Source organism: Notothenia rossii (assembly GCF_949606895.1).
Source record: "Notothenia rossii genome assembly, chromosome: 4".
Classification (NCBI taxonomy): Eukaryota; Metazoa; Chordata; class Actinopteri; order Perciformes; family Nototheniidae; genus Notothenia; species Notothenia rossii.
In genome coordinates this window covers 21,752,954-21,772,206 of record NC_136902.1, presented here as the reverse complement: position 1 = coordinate 21,772,206, position 19,253 = coordinate 21,752,954, and the positions used below count along the sequence as shown (strand labels likewise).

The 19,253-nt window shown below is 39.6% G+C and overlaps 2 protein-coding genes across 5 annotated transcripts; both read left to right on the top strand.

Moving 5' to 3' along the window:
- Window positions 1–28: 28 nt before the first annotated feature.
- On the top strand, window positions 29–7,063 carry LOC307037362 (protein FAM107B). Of its 3 annotated transcripts, none has more exons than XM_079678183.1 (5): window positions 29–101; window positions 4,372–4,399; window positions 4,851–5,001; window positions 5,594–5,738; window positions 6,360–7,063. In XM_079678183.1, the coding sequence occupies exons 1-5, from the start codon at window positions 93–95 to the stop codon at window positions 6,450–6,452; spliced, it is 426 nt and encodes a 141-aa protein (XP_079534309.1). In that variant the 5' UTR covers window positions 29–92; the 3' UTR covers window positions 6,453–7,063. The 3 variants fall into 3 exon arrangements, with proteins under 3 accessions (XP_079534309.1, XP_079534308.1, XP_079534307.1); XM_079678182.1 differs by lacking the exon at window positions 29–101 and adding an exon at window positions 135–3,339; XM_079678181.1 differs by lacking the exon at window positions 29–101 and having other exon boundaries at window positions 135–4,399.
- Window positions 7,064–9,023: 1,960 nt separating this feature from the next.
- On the top strand, window positions 9,024–19,202 carry inavaa (innate immunity activator a). Of its 2 annotated transcripts, none has more exons than XM_079673449.1 (10): window positions 9,024–9,088; window positions 13,225–13,321; window positions 13,788–13,921; window positions 14,566–14,688; window positions 14,784–15,018; window positions 15,104–15,157; window positions 15,840–16,047; window positions 16,485–16,631; window positions 17,263–17,944; window positions 18,440–19,202. In XM_079673449.1, exons 2-10 carry the CDS (start codon window positions 13,258–13,260, stop codon window positions 18,530–18,532), a joined length of 1,740 nt encoding a protein of 579 aa, XP_079529575.1. In that variant the 5' UTR covers window positions 9,024–9,088; window positions 13,225–13,257; the 3' UTR covers window positions 18,533–19,202. The 2 variants fall into 2 exon arrangements, with proteins under 2 accessions (XP_079529575.1, XP_079529576.1); XM_079673450.1 differs by lacking the exon at window positions 9,024–9,088 and adding an exon at window positions 11,358–11,381.
- The last annotated feature ends 51 nt before the right edge of the window (window positions 19,203–19,253 follow it).

The window sequence follows — 19,253 nt, the reverse complement described above, 5'->3', positions numbered from 1 at the left end:
CCTCCTGGTCTTTACTGAAAGCTGGTTGGACTAAAGAGGTCACGTGGACGTGCCGCCGTCGTCCAAGATAACGTTCATTATCGCGAGATACAATGCACAAAGTGAGTCAACCTCTGCATTTTTTGTTTCACTTTATTATTAGTTTTCAGAGTGATACTTACTATTTTGACGGTTACAGGTATTAAGACATGATGAAAAAGCAATATTGTAAATGAGGTTCCAGTTCAAATATAAAGTACAGTCAAATGTTTTTATATATATATATAATATAATGGAATATAAAGACTCTCCCTAATACATCCATGGATACAGCATATAACCAACTCATATGTATTTACTAGTGGAAAAATTATGCAGTAATTGCATTGATGTAAACAAAACAAAAACATGAAAATAAATGAAACCGCCGTAGTAAAAAGACGTGAGGTTATGTGTGTGTATGTAGTTTTTAAGACAATATATAGGAGAAGTGTAGACAAGTGTGTTTTCATAATATATAAAACATTTTGTGGTTTAGTTTAATTTTTTTTTTATTGCATCAAACCGGGAGGTTTCTACAGTTATATTTGGGGTGGACAAAATATTAGAAACAAGTCAGTCAGGTAGGATTTATTGCAGGGCATTTTATCAAGAGTGAATGTATCTTACCCAGGTATACCTGATGAAACTGGCAACTGAGTGAAAACACACACGACAATATATGTTTATTTGTTTATATGTTTATTTTAAGACGATTCTGACTGGTAGTAGACATGGAATCAAATGAAGGATGTTAGGCTACATACTAGACATATTTTTGCATAAATGCACTAACAATTGTTCAGCCAAAAGCTAATGGGGTGGGGATATTCAAAGTTCTTCATTTATAGTTTTCCTAGCAAACATTTCCTCCTTGTGCTTTCCCAGAGGTATAGAAACACTAAAGCGGCACATGTTGTACTAAAATAAACTCAGTTACACAATTGCTTCCAAAAAGACGACAGAAGCTCCTTTGTGGCTTTATACCAAACGTTTAAACAAATTGCTAAAGGAATATCTTCTTAACAGCCAGTATGGATAGGATGAAAAACTGCTGCATCGACATTTAAATTCATTTGTGGGTAAGGCTTCAACAAAGAATTTGAAGAATGTTAACGTAAAGTGGAGCAAACAGTCAGCTACAATACTTGGTTTTAGGAAAAAAAAAAAAGTAAAGCTATTCTAAATTTAAATCAACCCCTCCCAATTTCACGAGTGGGGGAAAATAACTGCATAACAAAACATGTTTGCCTTCCGTCTACCACTCAGTATCACGAGGTACATTTAAATGTCTTCACCTCTTATATTTTGAATACTCTAGCTCTACGTTTTTCCCGCGTATTCAATGTTGTCCAAAGTCTTATTTTTGTAAAGTATTACGCATTCCCTTCGAGTCTGAAGAATGCTAAACATTTGAAAGTCTGTTACCGCAACACCTGAAATGTACCTTCTTGAGCTCTTCACGGGTACATCTTTCTAAACAAACTTACTGTACCATAACTTTAATAGGCCTAAAGCTAATTATTTTTCACCTCCGGGTTGTAGTAAACGTCCAGAGAGTTCATCAGTAAAACAAAAGCGGGAAGGACCTTAGAATATGACATTGTGTTTTTGCAACAATTAAAACTAGCGGTGCCTCTTACTGTATATCAATGAGCTTCTTACGCTCAATATCCGTCCAGGTACCTCACGCTGCTTCTCGGTTGTGGTTAGATCAGAATCGCTTCTTTACTCAGTGTCCGTCGTGAAGCTTGAGATGAACCCAAACTCACTAGAACTAGTATATCTGATCAACTCATCATCTCTGACCACAACATTGAAGCGTGGAGGCCCTCGCTAACATATCGCATCTACTCATCGCCATAGAGGCTCGAGAGCGCTTTTCCTATCATTTCCAGTCGGAGCAGAGCCAAACTCAGACCAGATCAAATAAGATCACTGTGTAGATTTAGGAGGAACACATTCACACACTCAAACATACCACATGTACTCACACAAACACTCGTCCAACACGCTCGCACCATTCAAACGCCATTCAAACTGTGAGCGCGAAGAACATCCGGGTCGGCTTTAAAGCTAAATGCCGCAAGGAATCATGGGACATGGAAAGTAGCATGACTTTTGTGAGCATAGTGACCTCATGTGGCCATTAATGGAAAATACATGTCCTAATTTTTGTCTGTTTCTTTCATTAAACAAGCTAGTCTATGAAGACAACTGTGGAATATACATATAAAACTGCCATTGTCATTTGATCTATGAACAACTTTCAATCAGCCATTTGTGAGGAAAAGGCTCACAAATCACCTGAATCACTGTAAATACCTTCTGAATTTAAGGTTTTAAATATACAGTGGCTTAAGAAACACAAATGTGAACCATTCATTTTTTGAAAGAATAAACTGGTGATATTTTTACACACACTTAATCTCAAACACATACACTTTTCTATACTACTTTACTATTAATTGCAGTGCAGAATGTTTTGTATGTTCTGTGTTTTTTTTATCCTGAGTCGGTTTAATCCATTTGTTTGTTTAGTTTTGGTTCGAGCCTTAAAGGCCTACAAGTAAACAGGACTTTTATTAAGCATTAGCTGGAAACCTTGTATCCATTGCATTGTTAGTGCCTGCATTATAACATTAACATCCAATTAAATACACAAACAAATAAATGATAAAGATTGTGCCACGTCATTTCAGTTTTAGTGCTGATCAGAAACCACATAATAGCTACTGTAACCTAGATTGTGACCTGAAACCGAGTTTTAGAAATGTTGATTAAGCACATTTAGAATAATTTCCATTTCAATGTAAAGTATTGAGTAAAGTATCCATCTCAATGTAAAGTATAACTAACCAAGTTTAAATACAGCAAATACAATGCCAAAAACTACTCATTGCAAATGATGTATTTACTTTGAATATCTCCAATAGAGAACTATTATTGAGTGAAAAATCTACTTCACCAAACAACATGTTGTTTGAGTTGACTTGTTATAGTGCCGTGTTAGATCGGTTTTAAGCTGCACTTACGTCTGCAGCAGCCACCTAATCTAGCATCCTATTCCCTGTGGGGGTTGTGCAGTAATCTTGAAAGCGTAATAAGATTTTAGTGTACAGTAACACTTTTGACTAGAGCTAGGTGGCACATTCATTCTGAGGAGCCCTCATCAACAATTCTTGGATTCAGCAAAGAAACAGACAACAGATAGACGATGTGAGGAGATGTGATTACTTTTAACAATGGACTAAGAAACACCGTTACTGCACAGAAACAGCGCACCTACAACTTCCTTCCATGGCGTCAACTCCAAAAAAAGTGAGTTGTTTTATCTCACTTTAGTTTTATCTCGTTAAGAAGTGGGTAACGCCTGATGGCCATCTGTGAGAGGTTTAGTTTACTTCTGTCAGACTGTTACTGTATTTACAGTTGTTTCTTTTCAATTCTATGACCAATACACTAATATCCCTCTTTATATTATGTAGAATCATGTTACAGAATCATTAATTTATGAATCCCTTGAGGAAAATCAGGCAAGCATCAAAAGTGTTTCTATCCATCCTACATTGATTCTTAAATTATTAACCTCACGCAGAAATACTGTTGACACCACATGCTGCATGTAGACGTGACTTATCTTTGTCATAATGAAAAACATTAGTTCTGTGCATATGAAAACAAAACAACCATTTAACCAAAAGTATAGGGTCAGCTGTTTATAGCATTTCAGAGCATCTGTTCTAGAGAGAAAGACAATTATGAGATTAGGTGGAGCGATTTTTCTGGAATCAATCCCAGCCCTGCAGGCTCTGACTGGAACAATGGCGTGCAGCAGGTCAGACGCCCGTCAGGTTATCTGTCAGCTCTAAACTCTCTGCTGGAGCCTGAGGAGGGACAGGATCTGGAGACTTAAAAGTCTCTGACAGGAACATAAAAAGACACAAACAGTATTGGGCCCCTGGAAGCCCAGAAACAGAGCTCAGTGATCTTATGGTGAGCTGTGAGGCAGTTTATTAAAGAAGCATGCTTGACTTACAGCAGCATCTACCATCTGTTACTCCCTCTCCTCCTGAATATTGGATTTCAGCGGGTGTGGCAAAGGTTTCTGTCTGGTTGAGTTACAGGCATACCAAGTGTTCATCTTGTGTTCCTAGGTGTAAGTACATTCAGATCCTTACATCATTTTCTTTTTTGAATGAATGGGACAACGTTGGTCCTGTTTTGATCCCTGTCTGACAAAAAGTATAATTAATGGTAACATATTTGGCTCAGCTAGTAACAATAGAATACTTTAACTACATACTAACAGAATGTCTCTTCATTTTTTATTTCATCTTTTTAAACCTACAGAAACCAGGATATGGAAATCACAAGAAAGGTATTTATCACACAAAAGCTGAACGTAAATGGAAATAGTATTCTAAAACAGTTGATTATACTGATAATTAGAATATTTGATTGATAGAAAGGGTCACATGCTTACAATCTTATATTTAAATGCTTAAGCTACGAGATTTATCAAGTAGATTAATCAATGCATTTGAATGATTAATTGATCTATAATCATCTGTTTGATGAATAAATTAGGAATGATTTGATATAATTATCTTATACCTACTTGACATACATTTGATTTAAATGCTGTTCACTCTTTAATTATATTTGTAAATACTTTGTGGTTAAAATCTTAAATTAGCAACGTCAATGATGCAGTAGTTTTAAACGTTTGTCTACTGATCCATGTCAAGACTTCTCAGAAGGAGTGTTCAGATCTGAGGAGGTACAAGTAAAAGGAAGAGATACAGTAGGAGTTGTTTTGTGTTCCTTAGAGGCGTCTGTTGGCCGCCAGCGTCTGTCCCGTCAGTCCACAGCAGACGGCAGCGGGGACGAGGCCCTCCAGCCCCGCAGACTGAACGGCTCCCCAGTGTTGGTGCCGAGCTACCAGAACCTGCACCGGGAGCTGATGCTCAGCCATAAACGGTACAGGAGGTCCAGCACATAAAAACAACAACATACCTGTCTGAGCTTAAAGGTCCCCTATTATACTGTTTTTTATCAATATAATATAGGTCTCAGATATGTACAAAACATGTCTTCAAATACCAAACAGAACATGTAGCATCCCATAAACCCCTCTGTTTCAACCCTGTTTCAAAAGTGCTGATTCTCTGTCTGTTACTTTAGATGAAAATAAGGAGTCCCTCCCCACGCCCCTCTGAGAGATATTTGGTTCAAAAGAACACAATGGTGCTCTAGGAGGAGATTCAGGTGATAAGGTGGATGGTTATTGGCTAATGGTTACACAAGCCAAAAAATCGTTATGACATCATAAAGTGGCCAAAATCTGATCAGCTCATTTTCAGACAGGTTTTTATATAAATGGATCAGGACAAAAAGTGAAAAATCTTTTTTCCTGAAACTTTCAGAATCTCTTTCCACAGAGGGGACACATGTTTATGTATAAAAGACGTAAAAAAATGGATTTTGCACAATAGGTCACCTTTAATGTGGTCAACATTTGAAGCAGAGCATGTTGGACTGTGTGTGTAACTGTGACTGACTGACCATGCAGGGGCCTGTTTCCTGAGGAGAGACCAGAGCTGAAGCGAGTGCTGGAGCAGCGCAGACTGGAGCTGCACAAGGAGGAGGAGCTGGCCAAACAGCGGCCCTCGGATCTGGAGACAGAGCTCCGCAAGAGGCAGCAGAAGATGCAAGACGTAAACAGAAGCACATAACAAACAGCTGAGAGACAATAAAGGAGCCATAAAGTACAAAAACATTCACTTTGGCCAACTCATACAGGGGCTGTTTTTAGTGTTAAAACAAGGGATTTCCAGGGTCAATACCAGCAGTTAGTCTGCTCTAAAACATAGGCCTACTGCACTGAAATAAAACTTTGAGGTATTTAACTTGAGTATTTACTTTTTCTGCTACTTGAAACTCCCACTTCATTCAATTTCATAGGGAAATAGCCAATCATGCTTCATACTACATTTAATTTATACGACAGAGTAAGGTGTTCATTTTTAAATATAGATCTAACATTTAAAGAAAAACATATGGTTAGCCTAAAAATACAATGCATTGTTATTAAACCAGTTTTTCCCAAACTTATTAGCTTGTGGCCCATTATAATAAAAAAAAAAAAAGCTACAACAATAAACCCATAACAATAAGTGCAATCCCAAGGTTTAAAAACAACTAACCACATTTTTAGGCCAAATCTGACCTTGTTATTTCCCAAAAATATTGAATTTTTGGTGATTGAAATGTTGTTTCTGGTGTTGGTCTGGACGAGGATGAGGTGCATGACACTGACTTTTCTTTTGTCTTTCCAGTATGAGCTGGAGGAGATCAGGCAGCGGGAGAACCAGCAGAAGATCCCGGAGTTTGTCCGTGTGAAGGACAACCTGAGGCGGACACAGACGTGAGGCCCCGACCCTCCCATCAGCCCCTGAAGTATTTCACCATAGTGGCCCAATTCACATTGTCAAACAAAATTCAACAAACAAAAGCATCACAGGCATCATCTCATTACACATTTCCTAGAGAATTACATTTAAACATATTATAATTAATATAAGGATCATGCAGGAAACATGTTTATTTCCAGAAAGCAAAGCCATGTCAAGAAAAAGACAGCTTGCAGCATTTTAACTCTATTTTTGTCAGGGGTCTTTGTGCGACCCGTTTAACTTCGTTACAGTTCAATTTCAGTTGAGGGAGTGAAAATACTTATTTTGTATTTATAATTATGTGGATCAACAATTGTTGAGGACCAGAAGATGGATATTTGTCATGTTTTTTTATGGTGATTTACCTATTATATTGTTCAACTTCTCATACTTCCTCTTGGATTAACGTTTGTTAAGAGTACGGATCACATCCTTTTAATTCCATTTACTTTTTGTAAGGTCACTACACAATTGTTAACAGAGACAGTTCTCAGCAGAACCGTTTTCTATTAATAGAAATCCCCTACAATGTGCATGTTTGTGTATCTGTTCCTGTCATGACTTCTGGATTTTAGTGTGTCCATGTGCTGTGGAAATAAAATACTTTATGGTTTGCAAAGATGTGTTGTTTTGTTACAATTCAAAGCAGTTGCGATTGATTTGCATGCATCTCTTCTCCCTGAGGACTCTCGCGCTTCTTTCACATGGATATTGGACTTTGTTTAATTAGCTGATCTTTTCATTCCATCACGGGACGAGAGGAGAGAGCTAAGGCCATCTGGAGGAGCCTTTTCAGGATATAGAGGCTAAGAATACCCAAGGGCCTGGTTAAGGAACTGGAAACATTTGGGATAGTCAGGGAAGCCACCGGCTATAGGTAAATAAAAACAGCCTGTTTGTTTTGTCAGAATTACATTTAGACTTTATACATAATCAGTGGGAAAAAGAGGTAATCAGATCTTAATTTAAATAAGGAAACTTTACTTGTAAAGAATATAAAAGGAAAAAGTACACAATAGGTTTGTTATTATTATCTACACCATTTAATATTATGAGATTATTGATACTAATACATTAAGCTCTAATGCCATTGAATAAACCTCCCTAAATGTCACCATACTTTTAGAAATTAGCCATGTTAAAAATAAAATAAAACCCCAAATGTACAGACTAGCATTGTTTAATGTCATTTTATTTTCTCTTTTCGTGGTCGATCTTTTACATTATGTTTTGTCTCTCTATTTTTGACATCTTGAGATCCCTGTTGTGTTTACATTTTCTGTGTATGATGTTCACTTAAATCTATGTGGCGTTGTTATCTGTTAGGCTACTTCTAACAAAAATGTTGAAAGGCGTTTAGAATAGAATGTATTATTATTAAAAAAGTCTGATATTCTGCAGCAAAGCATATCTCTGTTACTTTGCAGATTGTATAATGTCTAAGATATGTTATGAGCAGATACAATATTATATGCTGTATAAATGTAGTTTTGATTATCCCCTCCTCAACCAGCAACTACATTTAAATGCTCCTTACAGATTAATAGTAAAAGCATGATCCTATTTAGCTTTGAGTCTGGATGGTGGTGCTTTAACCACTTTGATACTCTGACCTGAGGGGTCTCGGAGCAGAATAAGGGGTTAAGAGTTCTTTAATGTAAAGTGGAGCCAGACCATGTAGGGATTTAAAATAAATCACTAGGGTTTTGATCGACACATCATTATTAATCATTAATAAGGGACTTTATTGTTAATTTAATTTATTTGTTTAATTGTATGTTCCCAGTCAATATTTATGTGGTACTACTATTGTTATTGACTTTAATTAAATGTGGGCCTGACTATTTATATTGTGAGTAAAGTGAGAATCAATTAACAATAGTCATATATTTGTATAGGTTAAGCTATAGCAGTTTATAAAGTAGGTCTAATTAACATTCAAGTGATGGAAACATTAATTTCTAAATGTTATTCGAATACGTAGGCTATATATAACCTAGCCTTTGATTCTGGAAAGGGGTATAGTGCATGATGACTACTTTTACGTTTGACTTTCATCGTGGCAAAAACAACAAAATGTATTTGTTTTCATCATCATCATGGCGGAAAGTCGGGGTGAGTATAGTCTTGTTTTTACCACCACTACTTACTCACCAGCTGTCCTGGCTTTTACCAAAACTTGTCTCTCCCCCCGGCCATTCTTGTTTTGTGCCTCTTTCCAAAGGAAAAGCCCCCTCAGTGGGTCGCATGCTGTGTCAATAAGCAGAGCGTGTCTGGAGAGTTAGCAGCGTCGGACCAAACCATTTATGAAGAGTCTGGGGAGATCACCGGTACATGTTAATGTTCATTTCCTAGTTAGAAACTTATTTTAATGAAATAAAATCAATTCTAAGAGAGTATATCAAGTTTATAAGACAATTTAAAGGAACAATAAGTTTACTTGTGTGTCAAAAAATAAGTCATAGCAAATGTCTTTTATATGGTTCCCCCGTCACTGAAACAGTGGTGTTGACTGAAACAGATGTCCCAAGCGTCGCTTTCACATCTGAGCAGCAGAGAAAGTCTGAACACAGCGGAGAGGATGCTTTCGAGGAGAAGATAATAAACTCAAGGTGAGTACACAATACTTTAAATAGGTTAACAACATTATATATAATGGGAGCATAACTGCAACCAGCATTAAGATAGGATGAAGTGTGTGATGGATGTTACAAATCGGTAAACGTTTTTGTAGCTCTATAGAGCCAATAGCCTAAATTAATTAGCTATTTGTGCTGCATTATATGAGTCTTTAAACATATGATTAATATTATTAAGATAAGGGTGACTCTTCTTCAGTGTTGTAAAGTAACTAAAGTGCATTTGCACAAGTCATGTACTTCATTATATGAGTTAACGTTGAGTATTTACACTTTTACACAGGATTTAAATTGGACAATTCAATAACGTGATATTGCCTTTTTTTACTTAGTAAAGTAGTAGTTTCAGTCTTAGTAAAGTAACCAAAAGATCCAAAAGGGATCTGACTTTTTCATTAAAAAATGCAATTAAATATACATCAGTTCCTACTTGGAAGGGAGGTTGAGACTCTACACTGCAGAGTCTGCAGTGTAGTAACTTGTCTGTATTGTACCATGAGTATGCACATGTTGCTTTCACTGATTAACAACTCTAATTTAATTGTGGCAGCAGGCTGGTTGCTGGCAGTTGTTTGTGCCCTCTGCAATAAACACAATCTCCATCAGTCCACATGTTGACAGACATGCAGTGCTACTGTGGTGTTACAGACAACACCTCTGTGTGGTTTTGCCCCCGCAGTACCCCTGTTATTTTATAAACGGTGGGTACTTGTGGGTGAAAAGCTGTAACCACTTCCTGCCACAACAGCCTGAGATGACCACCAGTGGCCATTCAGAGGCCTCAGAAATGATGACTCAGAGGGACAAGGTGTCATGATCCCTGGGCAGCCCTTCAGCCTCTAGGGAACAATGGAGCATCTCTTCTTGCGTTCTGTATTTACGCTGTCGTTTGGCTGGGACAGAGCTGGTGTGTCTGGCCAGCATATGGCCTCCAGTGACTGAGCGCAGGCCGGTATGGTGCTTATTACCCCTGCATTGTCTCTGCTGGAAAACGAAGACCCCTGCACTTCTTAACAGTATTGTTCTGACAAAGAAAAGAGCCTGACAGTGTCGCTGTCTTTGATACAGACTACTCAAAATAACCTTGGCTTTTTATGCTATCTCTGCATGTTGACACCATTGGTGGACAAAAAACTTTGATCTTTTACTTTGGTATGGTAAAACTACAGTCTTATACATTAGTATATACTATTGGATTGCATTATTAGTGTGATGCATTCATGTGTTTAATTCTGCAGCTGGTAAAGATACTATACTACCTCATGAAATACATCATCATGTATTGGTTTAGTTTGTTATACTTTGTATCAATAATCTGAATCTAAAAGTACAGCTTTGAAATACATGTAGTGCAGTTAAAGGGACAGTATTTGCTTTCAAAATGTAGTAGAGCAGAAGCATAACACGTAATGGAAAGTAAGTTCAAAACATGAGTAAATGCACTCAGTTACTTTCCACCACTGTTTGCTGCCGTCTGTGCAGTTTTACACTCAGTAACAAAGATCTGACTCCAGTGTTCCAACAAAACACTTTCTTTTTTTTGTCCTCCTGCCGGTCTCCCACATTGATGCACTTTTCTTCCAGCAGCCCATATTGTGTGCGGAGTGGATCCATTTTGCTGAATGGATTTTGGCTTTTTGTCAGACTCTGAAATAAGGCATGCTGTAAAGTCGTTTGGTTTCTTCCATGGTATCAGCACTCAGTGGAGAGTCTTAATTACAGGGTTTGAACAGGCCTCGGTCTGGTTTCAGGCATCCCTCACTGTTTCCCCGGCGAGGCTGCATGGTCCCCATTGGCAATTCCAGGGCCGACCACAGTGGTAATGAGCGCGGCGGTGGTGGCAGTATTCCAGGAGATCGCAGCTCCAAAGGCTCATGGGAAAGGGTGGTGGGGGGAAGTCTGGGAGACAGTGAATCCACATCATGATCTCTTGCCATAAACACCCACTTCCGTAGATGATACACGGTCACGGTCTGATGAGTGGCGAGGATGGGAGGGATGGTCCGCTCCCATCCCTGACACGTTTCTAGATAGACTTAATTAGTGATGATCACATGCCCCGCAATCAAGATGTTTTGACTACATCAATCAAGCCGGGTGGAGACTGTGCTATCAGCAGCTATCCCTCCAGGAAATGGCCTGCTATTCCTGTTACGCTCAATCAAGAAAAGTATTGTTTTGTTGGCTCTCATAGAGCACTCCCTCAAGCTTGTATGTAAGCTATGACAAATGGCATCAACATCTTGGCAATACGCTGCAACTTCTGGTGAGATCTGCTGTTTTAGTGAGATCTGCTGTTTTTCCCAAAAGCACCCACCCACTCACACAGCCTAGACCTCCGACCACAGACTCTTGTGAAAGTCTTCAGAGAGTTATGGGGTGTAGGTGGGTAAATCCTGCAGTACCCTGCCTGTCTCTGATTACTAGGCTGGATTCCTGTTGACGTCTTTAGTTTGAGAACGCTGCAGCACGGAGACATGTGTCTGAGCGTGCAGCAGACCTCGCACAGTAAAAACTCAGCACTGTTCCTTTCCCCATCTCTCACTTCAGCCTTGTCTCAATATTGGCCCCACAACGAGTCGTCAGCAGATATGGTGCCCACAGCAGATTATTGAGACTGGTCGGTGGATACAGGGCCTTTGTTGCAGTGTTGTTTTACTGACTCGAGCAGCCTGTGCCTCATTGTACTTTACAGCTGTTCATAGCTGCGTCAGTTCACATGAGTTGCGGTGGTGAATGGGTCAGGCCGCTGAGATCCACAATAATATCCTGTCCACCTCCGTGTCCTCCTGGTCCCTACAGGAAGGCCTGATACCAATCTCCAAACACAGAGGATGGGACATGAGCTGAGGATTATACATTGCCGCCTTATGATCACAATCATTTATACCATGTCTGTTTTCATCTAGCCTTCCCTTTTATTCCGGACTAGAGCTGCGAAGATTAGTCTACTTATAGTCAACTCAATAGAAAAGAAATATAAAACTGTAAACTCAAATTCAACTCAATAACTTTGGGTTGACATTTTACAAACCAAACGATTAATCAATTAACCTAGAAAATACCCGCTTATTTATCATTGATAAAAATGATTGTTATTATCAGTCTTATTCCTGATTCACATCACGTCATTTGGTTCTGAAATGAAGATTTGTTTCCATGATATAAATAAAGAAACTTCTTGACGAAATACTTGAGGCTAATGATATCCTTTAATCGCTTAGTTGGCTGTCAAATGTTCTCTTTTGATCTGCAGGCCTTCTTTAAGAGAGGGTGGTTGCTGTCATGTGAGATCCAGGAAAAATGTATTAGCCGAAGAAAATGTTGTCATGACGCAATTTCTCCAAAACAGGAACCCACAGACCCCCTGGCCAGTTTTAAAAGGCCTCAACTTATCCCTAAATGTTTACTCCAATTTGCTGTCGCCATTGTTTTCCTCTTCTTGTTGTTGCATCTTGGTTTTAGTTTATTGTCAGTCAGATGTTTTAGGGACAGCAACAGTGGAACAGAGCGGGCCATAAACATGAGTTGCGCTCGTCTGTTTGTGAAAGTGTGTTAGTGAAATGGGCAGGGACCTTGTGCTCTGATGCTACGTGGACAAGCCCAGCATTGAGACATTCTTCCACTTCAAAGCCCATGAGGGTTTTCTGGACACTGGTTGAATAGGAGCTGAGGGAGGGGTGCGTGGGGGAAACAGGTGCAGTCCATGAGTGGGGTAATTCCTTCTGCCATCTGCTTTCTTTTTCGGTGTCTGGGCTCTTTAAACGCCCTCTGACACGCCTCATGGAGACACGCACTCCTAGCCAGCCGCACCGTGCCCCGTCACCATGGCACCACGATTCGGATTGACCCCCGCACATGTGCCGAGTCAACCGTGGGGGTCTGCCTCTTTTGTGACAGAGAAAGAGCTGGAGGAGGTGGGGGACGGGGGGATGGAGAGCTGTATGGAGAAGTGTGTGAAAAGACACTCGCCAGTCATTCACTTCTGTTAAGTTAAGCAGCAGCAGGGAGCATGAATGAAGCCATGTGGTGTGAAAACAACAGGGGAATCTGTACAAGTGATCAATCTTATTTTGACTAATCTCAGTTATATGTGCTTATTTGAACAGGTACTTCTATAAACTTAAGAGCAGATAGTCAAGATGACGGCCATCGAGAGTAAAGAGGAGATCAGTGACACTGACAGCGGGATAATCGTGCACTCTGGTAAGAAAATCACCACAACATACCACATCTGATTTCCATGTATGTCATTTATAGATAAGTGTGCATAATCAAACTTAAAACCTGATTTGAAAAGAGCAAGTTCATGTCAGATTGTTGAATCTATTTATAATTGAGCAATTTGTTGTTGAGATTTAAAAATAGTGAACGAATAAAATGATGTAATGCTTACAAGTTGCAATTTTTCAAAAGCAACTATATCATCCCAAAATGAATTTGATACAAAATGTAGGCACAAAAAGAAAACGTTCAGCTAATAAAAATGAGGAAGAAAGCCTTATTTAAGTTCAGACTTACTTTATTGTCCCTCTGGCAAATTTGCCCTGGAAATCTGGGTGTCTTCAGTGTGATATACCCGCAAAACAAAATTAAAAAGGCATTCATCCATTAAATGCACATTACCATCTAAATCAGAAAAAGACTGAACAGATTCTCTGTGTGTCTGCAGTCCCTGACAGCCCTGTGTCCCCGGTGAAGGATCTGACCACACACACCAGAGCCCTGAAGCTGAAGCACCAGTCTCTGGAGGAGCGTCTGGAGCTCTGCCTGCTGGAGCTCAGGCAGCTCTGCATCAGGGAGGCGGTAAGTCTTCTCAAGATGTAAACATGTACATAATGTTATTTAAAGGTCACCTATATAACATCCACCTTTTCATGTCTTTTATACAAACATGTGTGTCCCCTGTGCGTTAAGAGATTCAGAAAGTTTCATGAAAAAAATAATCTCTCTCTTTTTGTCCTGATCCATTTATATAAAAACCTCAACAAAATCAGCTGATCGCATTTTGGCCATTTTGTGATGTCACAATTTCTTTTTTGGGTTATGCAACCATTAGCCAATAACGTACCAAGGTAACACCCGCCCACCTACTCACCTGAATCTCCTCCTAGAGCACTATTGTGTTCTTTCAAACCAAACACTTGGCAGAGGGGCGTTGGGAGTGGCAGGTCATTTGTATTTAAAGCTACAGACCCAGAATCAGCACTTTTGAAACAGGGCTGAAACAGAGGGGTTTATGGGATGCTACAATGATGTTGCATGTTTAGTATTTCGAGCCAAACACTTCAGAGAAATGTTTTGTTTACACCTGAGACTCAGACCTATAATATATTGTTGAAAAAGAGTAAAGTAGGGGACCTTTAAAGTAGGTCTAAATGGTATAGGTTATTTTGTGTGTGTCTCAAACTTGTCCCTCTTTGGTAATCATGACTTTTTTGAATTGACAGGAGCTGACTGGCGAGCTGCCCTCAGATTATCCTCTGATGCCAGATGAGAAGCTTCCCCGGGTCAGAAGGAGGATCGGAGCTTCCTTCAAGCTCGACGAAGGTCTGATCCATGTGAATGAACAGGTAGGAGCCGCCATCAGTGGATAATGTTTTTGTGCGATGAAAGAGATGATCATTTATCAGCTTAGACTAAATGTCAGAACTTGTGTTTATCCTAGGATTCAGAGCTGCAAGTGCTGGAAACTGACCTGGCTGTTCAGAGGCAAATCTATGAGGCGTCCCGCAAACTGTCCCTGGAGGGCAAGCTCAGCAAACCACAGAAGAAGAGTCGACTGCAGCAGTGCAAGAGGGAGGAGAAGAAGGTGAATGATCTGCAGGAAGCCGTTTTCCAGCAGAGGATCAAGAGTGAATGCAACTCTCCATGCATCAGCTTCTCTAACAGCAAAAACAAAGGTGAGGACGCTGCTGCCCTCCTGAGGACAAACTGCGCATTGCATCCCTGAACACACAGTGGGTTTGATGGTCTTTCTGTCTGCAGATCTGTGCATGTCTGATGACAGCTCCCTGTCTGATGTGGTGGCCCTGGATGATGGTCAGTGGAGAGTACATTTATAAATATAAGATTGCTTAGATTAGGATATACATTAGAAAGGAAGACCTTTCCCTGACGCCCATATATATAATGCATTGTAAACATAATGTTAATGCATTGTAAAAATGTCTTATAGCACTGTACGATTATAGCTCTAAGCACATATCAATATTCATTATGGTTTATACAAATAATCATTCCATAATATCAAGCATTTTATAATGACTTAAAAAGGTAAGGCATCAAAATACCTTAAAAATGCTGGTCACTCACTGACATCGTTTTTGCAATCCATACCTAAAATGCATTATATTCATAGGCTTTATATGATTATACTGCATATAGTATGATAAAAAGGCATTGTTCAAATATTACATTGTATTACAACTATGGGAATTATAATGAAATGAGCAAATGATGAACTATTACGATGCTTGACCTTATACTTAATAATGTGTAATGATTATCATTAAAGGCATTCTGAATATTTTGAGGGCTTTTTAGAATGCATTGCTCGAAGCAGATTATATTGCATTACAAGTATGTTTATGATGCAGTATAGACCTGGGCCTCATAGCAAGTACTGCCTTAGGAATTAGAAGTATTCATGATCATTTTTGGTAGTGATATTTTGTAGCAGCAGGAAACTGACATGTTTGATGTTTTCTGTGATGGTCCACAGACGTAGACTCGTCCAGCGCTCTCTCTCCTCCAGTTTTGGGCTACTCCGATCCCCTCCAGCTGTCATCCAGCAGCCTCCAGTCATCGAGCCAGCTCAGCGTGGAGTACCAGCTCTCGCCCATCCAGAACTCTCCGTGGAAAGAGTCCAGTCTGGATCCGCCTTACCGGAAACCCCCAAACCTTCGCTCTGCTGGCAGCAGCAGGTCCAGGTAAGAGTCTGAATGTTTAATAACAACCCGTCCAATACATCTAATACAACTGCACTGGCTAGAGTGTGTCAACCAAGGTTAATATATTATTTTGTTATTTAATTGTACAAGACTCAATGGCAAAAAAACGGGGATTAATTAAATGTCAAGTTTGTTTAAAGCTATCTGTTTTTGTTGATTGGGATATTTTTGAGTTTTTTTGTTTTTTTAACCACGTAATTGTTTAATTTTAATCACATTTTTAGTACCGGATATTGTTATTATATAGTTTTAGTTTGCTACATTATTTTCTACTGCTTATTTTCACTTAGTTTACTATAATAACCCTGGTGTCAACAAGACTAAAATATATAAACTTAATAACAAATAAAATAAACATGAATCTTACTGTCCGTCTTCATATCCCACATCATGCTTCCCCCCCCCCTTGTTCACAGTAGTCCAGCAGGAACCCAGATACCTGCAGAGAGCATCATTCCTCTGTCTCAGTTCATAAGGAACGCGGCCATGCGTCAGAACCACTCCTGCAGCGCCCCCTCCACCCCCGAGCTGCACGTACGCCGACAGTACACCCAGTCCTTCAGGTACAGACAACTCAGATTCATTAGCACACTTATGCACAAAGCAATACTCTCAACTAATGAATATTTGAATACACTCAATCATAGATCCCATTTTTCAGGAGTGTTATTGTCCTCAACTCAGATGAGGTGGATGTTGCACTTCTCCTTGTACATGTGATGTTTTGGTGTTGTTTTATTGTTTTGTTTATTTCCGTTAACTGTCAAGTGGGAACTAAGTATTTATTTTGTACGTTTTTGTGTTTCTCTTATTTTCCTACAATACTGTTATGATTGGCTGGGAATAAGAAAATATGAAGGACAAACCATATATTTCTATTTATTTATTTATTTTGAGAAAGGGGCAGGCAATATACGATTGTTTTCTTCTCCCTGCTCCTTTTCGGGTATGGTGTGTTTATAGAGACGTGTTTTATATATAATTGTTATACATTAAGTTGTGCATACCATGAACGGAACAAATAAAAAAATGAAATGAAATATCATATTTTTCTATCTCTTTAATATCATTTCTGTTTCATAACGGAGGCAACTTTTAAGTAACCCACTTTGGCTGGAGATAAACTAAATGTCTTTTGAATCTGGAAACAACGTGTGCTATCATTTTACAATTTCTCATGATGTGTCTCCTCAGACTTCCCAAAAAGAAGCTGCCTGCTGACCTGGAGCGTCTGGGCTCAGAGAACAATCGGGGACGAACCAGGCTGCCTCAGCGGCGATGCTTTGCTGACTTCATGGTGCGTACTCCAGAGTATTCGCCCTTACGTCCTTACCATTCCAGCTCGGAGGACAGCAGCTCGGAGCACTCCTCCTCCTCCTACATCAGCTCCCCCGGCAGGGAAAAACCCACCGAGATGCCCAAGCTCTGCCCGCCGCCTTACGGGTTCCACTTCGGAGCGCAGAAGAAAGCGATCCCCAGCTTCCCCAGCTCACCCAAGAACATCAACCAGTGTCAGCCCAGCCCCGCCTACACCAGGGCCGAGGCTGTCCCCCTCTCCCCTCAGGACCCAGACATTGGACAGAGCTTCCTGTCCCCCCCTCCTCCTCCTCCTGTGGCACTCAGCCCTCAGCAGATACACTGGCAGGAGGCAGCATTGTCCCAGAGCAGAATCCTAAAGCCCCCTCCGCCGTACACCAGGCTGGTGCGCACGCCCTCGCTGAATGAGTACCCTAACCATGCCGTCCGAATGCTGCCCAGGGACATCGTGTCGGAGGAGTTGAAGTCGTGGCATCAGAGGAATCAGCTGCAGAGGAATCAGCAGAGCCCCCTGAGCGTCAGGAGCCCCACCTCGCCTCATCTGCCTCCATTCAGACAGGTTGGTGCTGATTAATAATAATACTAGCTTAGATTTATATAGCGCCTTTCATGAGACCCAAGGTCGATTATCATTTCAAAATTATAAATGCCCCTAAGAACATGTTTGATGGAGTCATCACAGCTGCAGCTAGTCGGTTGATTATTTAATACATTCATATTAATATATCAATCAATGTCCATCTCTCTTCTGGAATCAAAGGGTGAACATTTAAAAGTTGTGTTTTTTACTCAAAACTCTATTTTAATAACTAAAGAAAGGGCCTTTCGCAATGTGTTTATTGCTGACGTTGACATTGGGATGACGATTTAAATATTATGCAACACTAATGACATGGAGAAGCAGTAATAGGTATTTCTGTTTGAAAAATCACATATTAGTTCATTTTTAAAATAAAATAGCTGAAAATTGTTCTTCTGGTGAACTCACTTGATGCTAATATGTTACTGTACTGAAAGCTTGAGGTGAACACTGATTTCATGACTGTTTCCGCAGGGTTTGGGTCACGTGATTCTGCAGAGGGCCGCAGACGGGACCCCCCTCCAGTGGTTCATTGCGGAGAACGCTGAGATCGTGAGCCAGGTGTAGCGGAGACCTCTCGCTCTGCATATCCCTCTCTATTTATCGCTGTATTTATTTGAACTCTCTGTGAGATTGTATGTTGACATGATGCAAAACACGCGGACCTATCGGTACCCAGATGAGTGCATTTCTCTTTTTCACAGTTGTTTTTTTATTTAAAACTTAATGTATGGTGTATTCCAGTTTTATTTATATTAAAACATTTCCTAATAGATATTTCTAAAAGCATTCAGAACTGAATTAAGGTTCATGCAAACAGATCTAAAAAGCATTTGCCGTGGTTTCAAGAATTTCTTTGTGTCTGGCACACATTTTGCACATGAAATTCATTCACACTAGTTTTCAAATACATTTCCAAATCTTAATATAATGTTGTATTCTTTATTTATCTGTTACTAAGAGTTTCCCCCATGCAACAAGTAGATTTATTAACAAAATGCTGATATGAATTTGAACATGCACCTCTCTTTTTTTAAAGGTAAATATAGTTCAAGTTTAACATCTAACCATGACGTTAGAACTTAACGTTTGCTATTAACTTTTGAGTATTAATCACTGATGCCTTAAACAGTGGTTTGATGAATGTTTTCACTGCAGTTTGGTGTTTTCTTACTAACCGAGTGATTGTATCAGTTTTGATATGTTTTGTATATTTATAATAAACAGCTTAAAGTTACATGTGTGGCTTTGTGACCTAGAAGGTGAATTATCAGAGAGTATTTCAAGG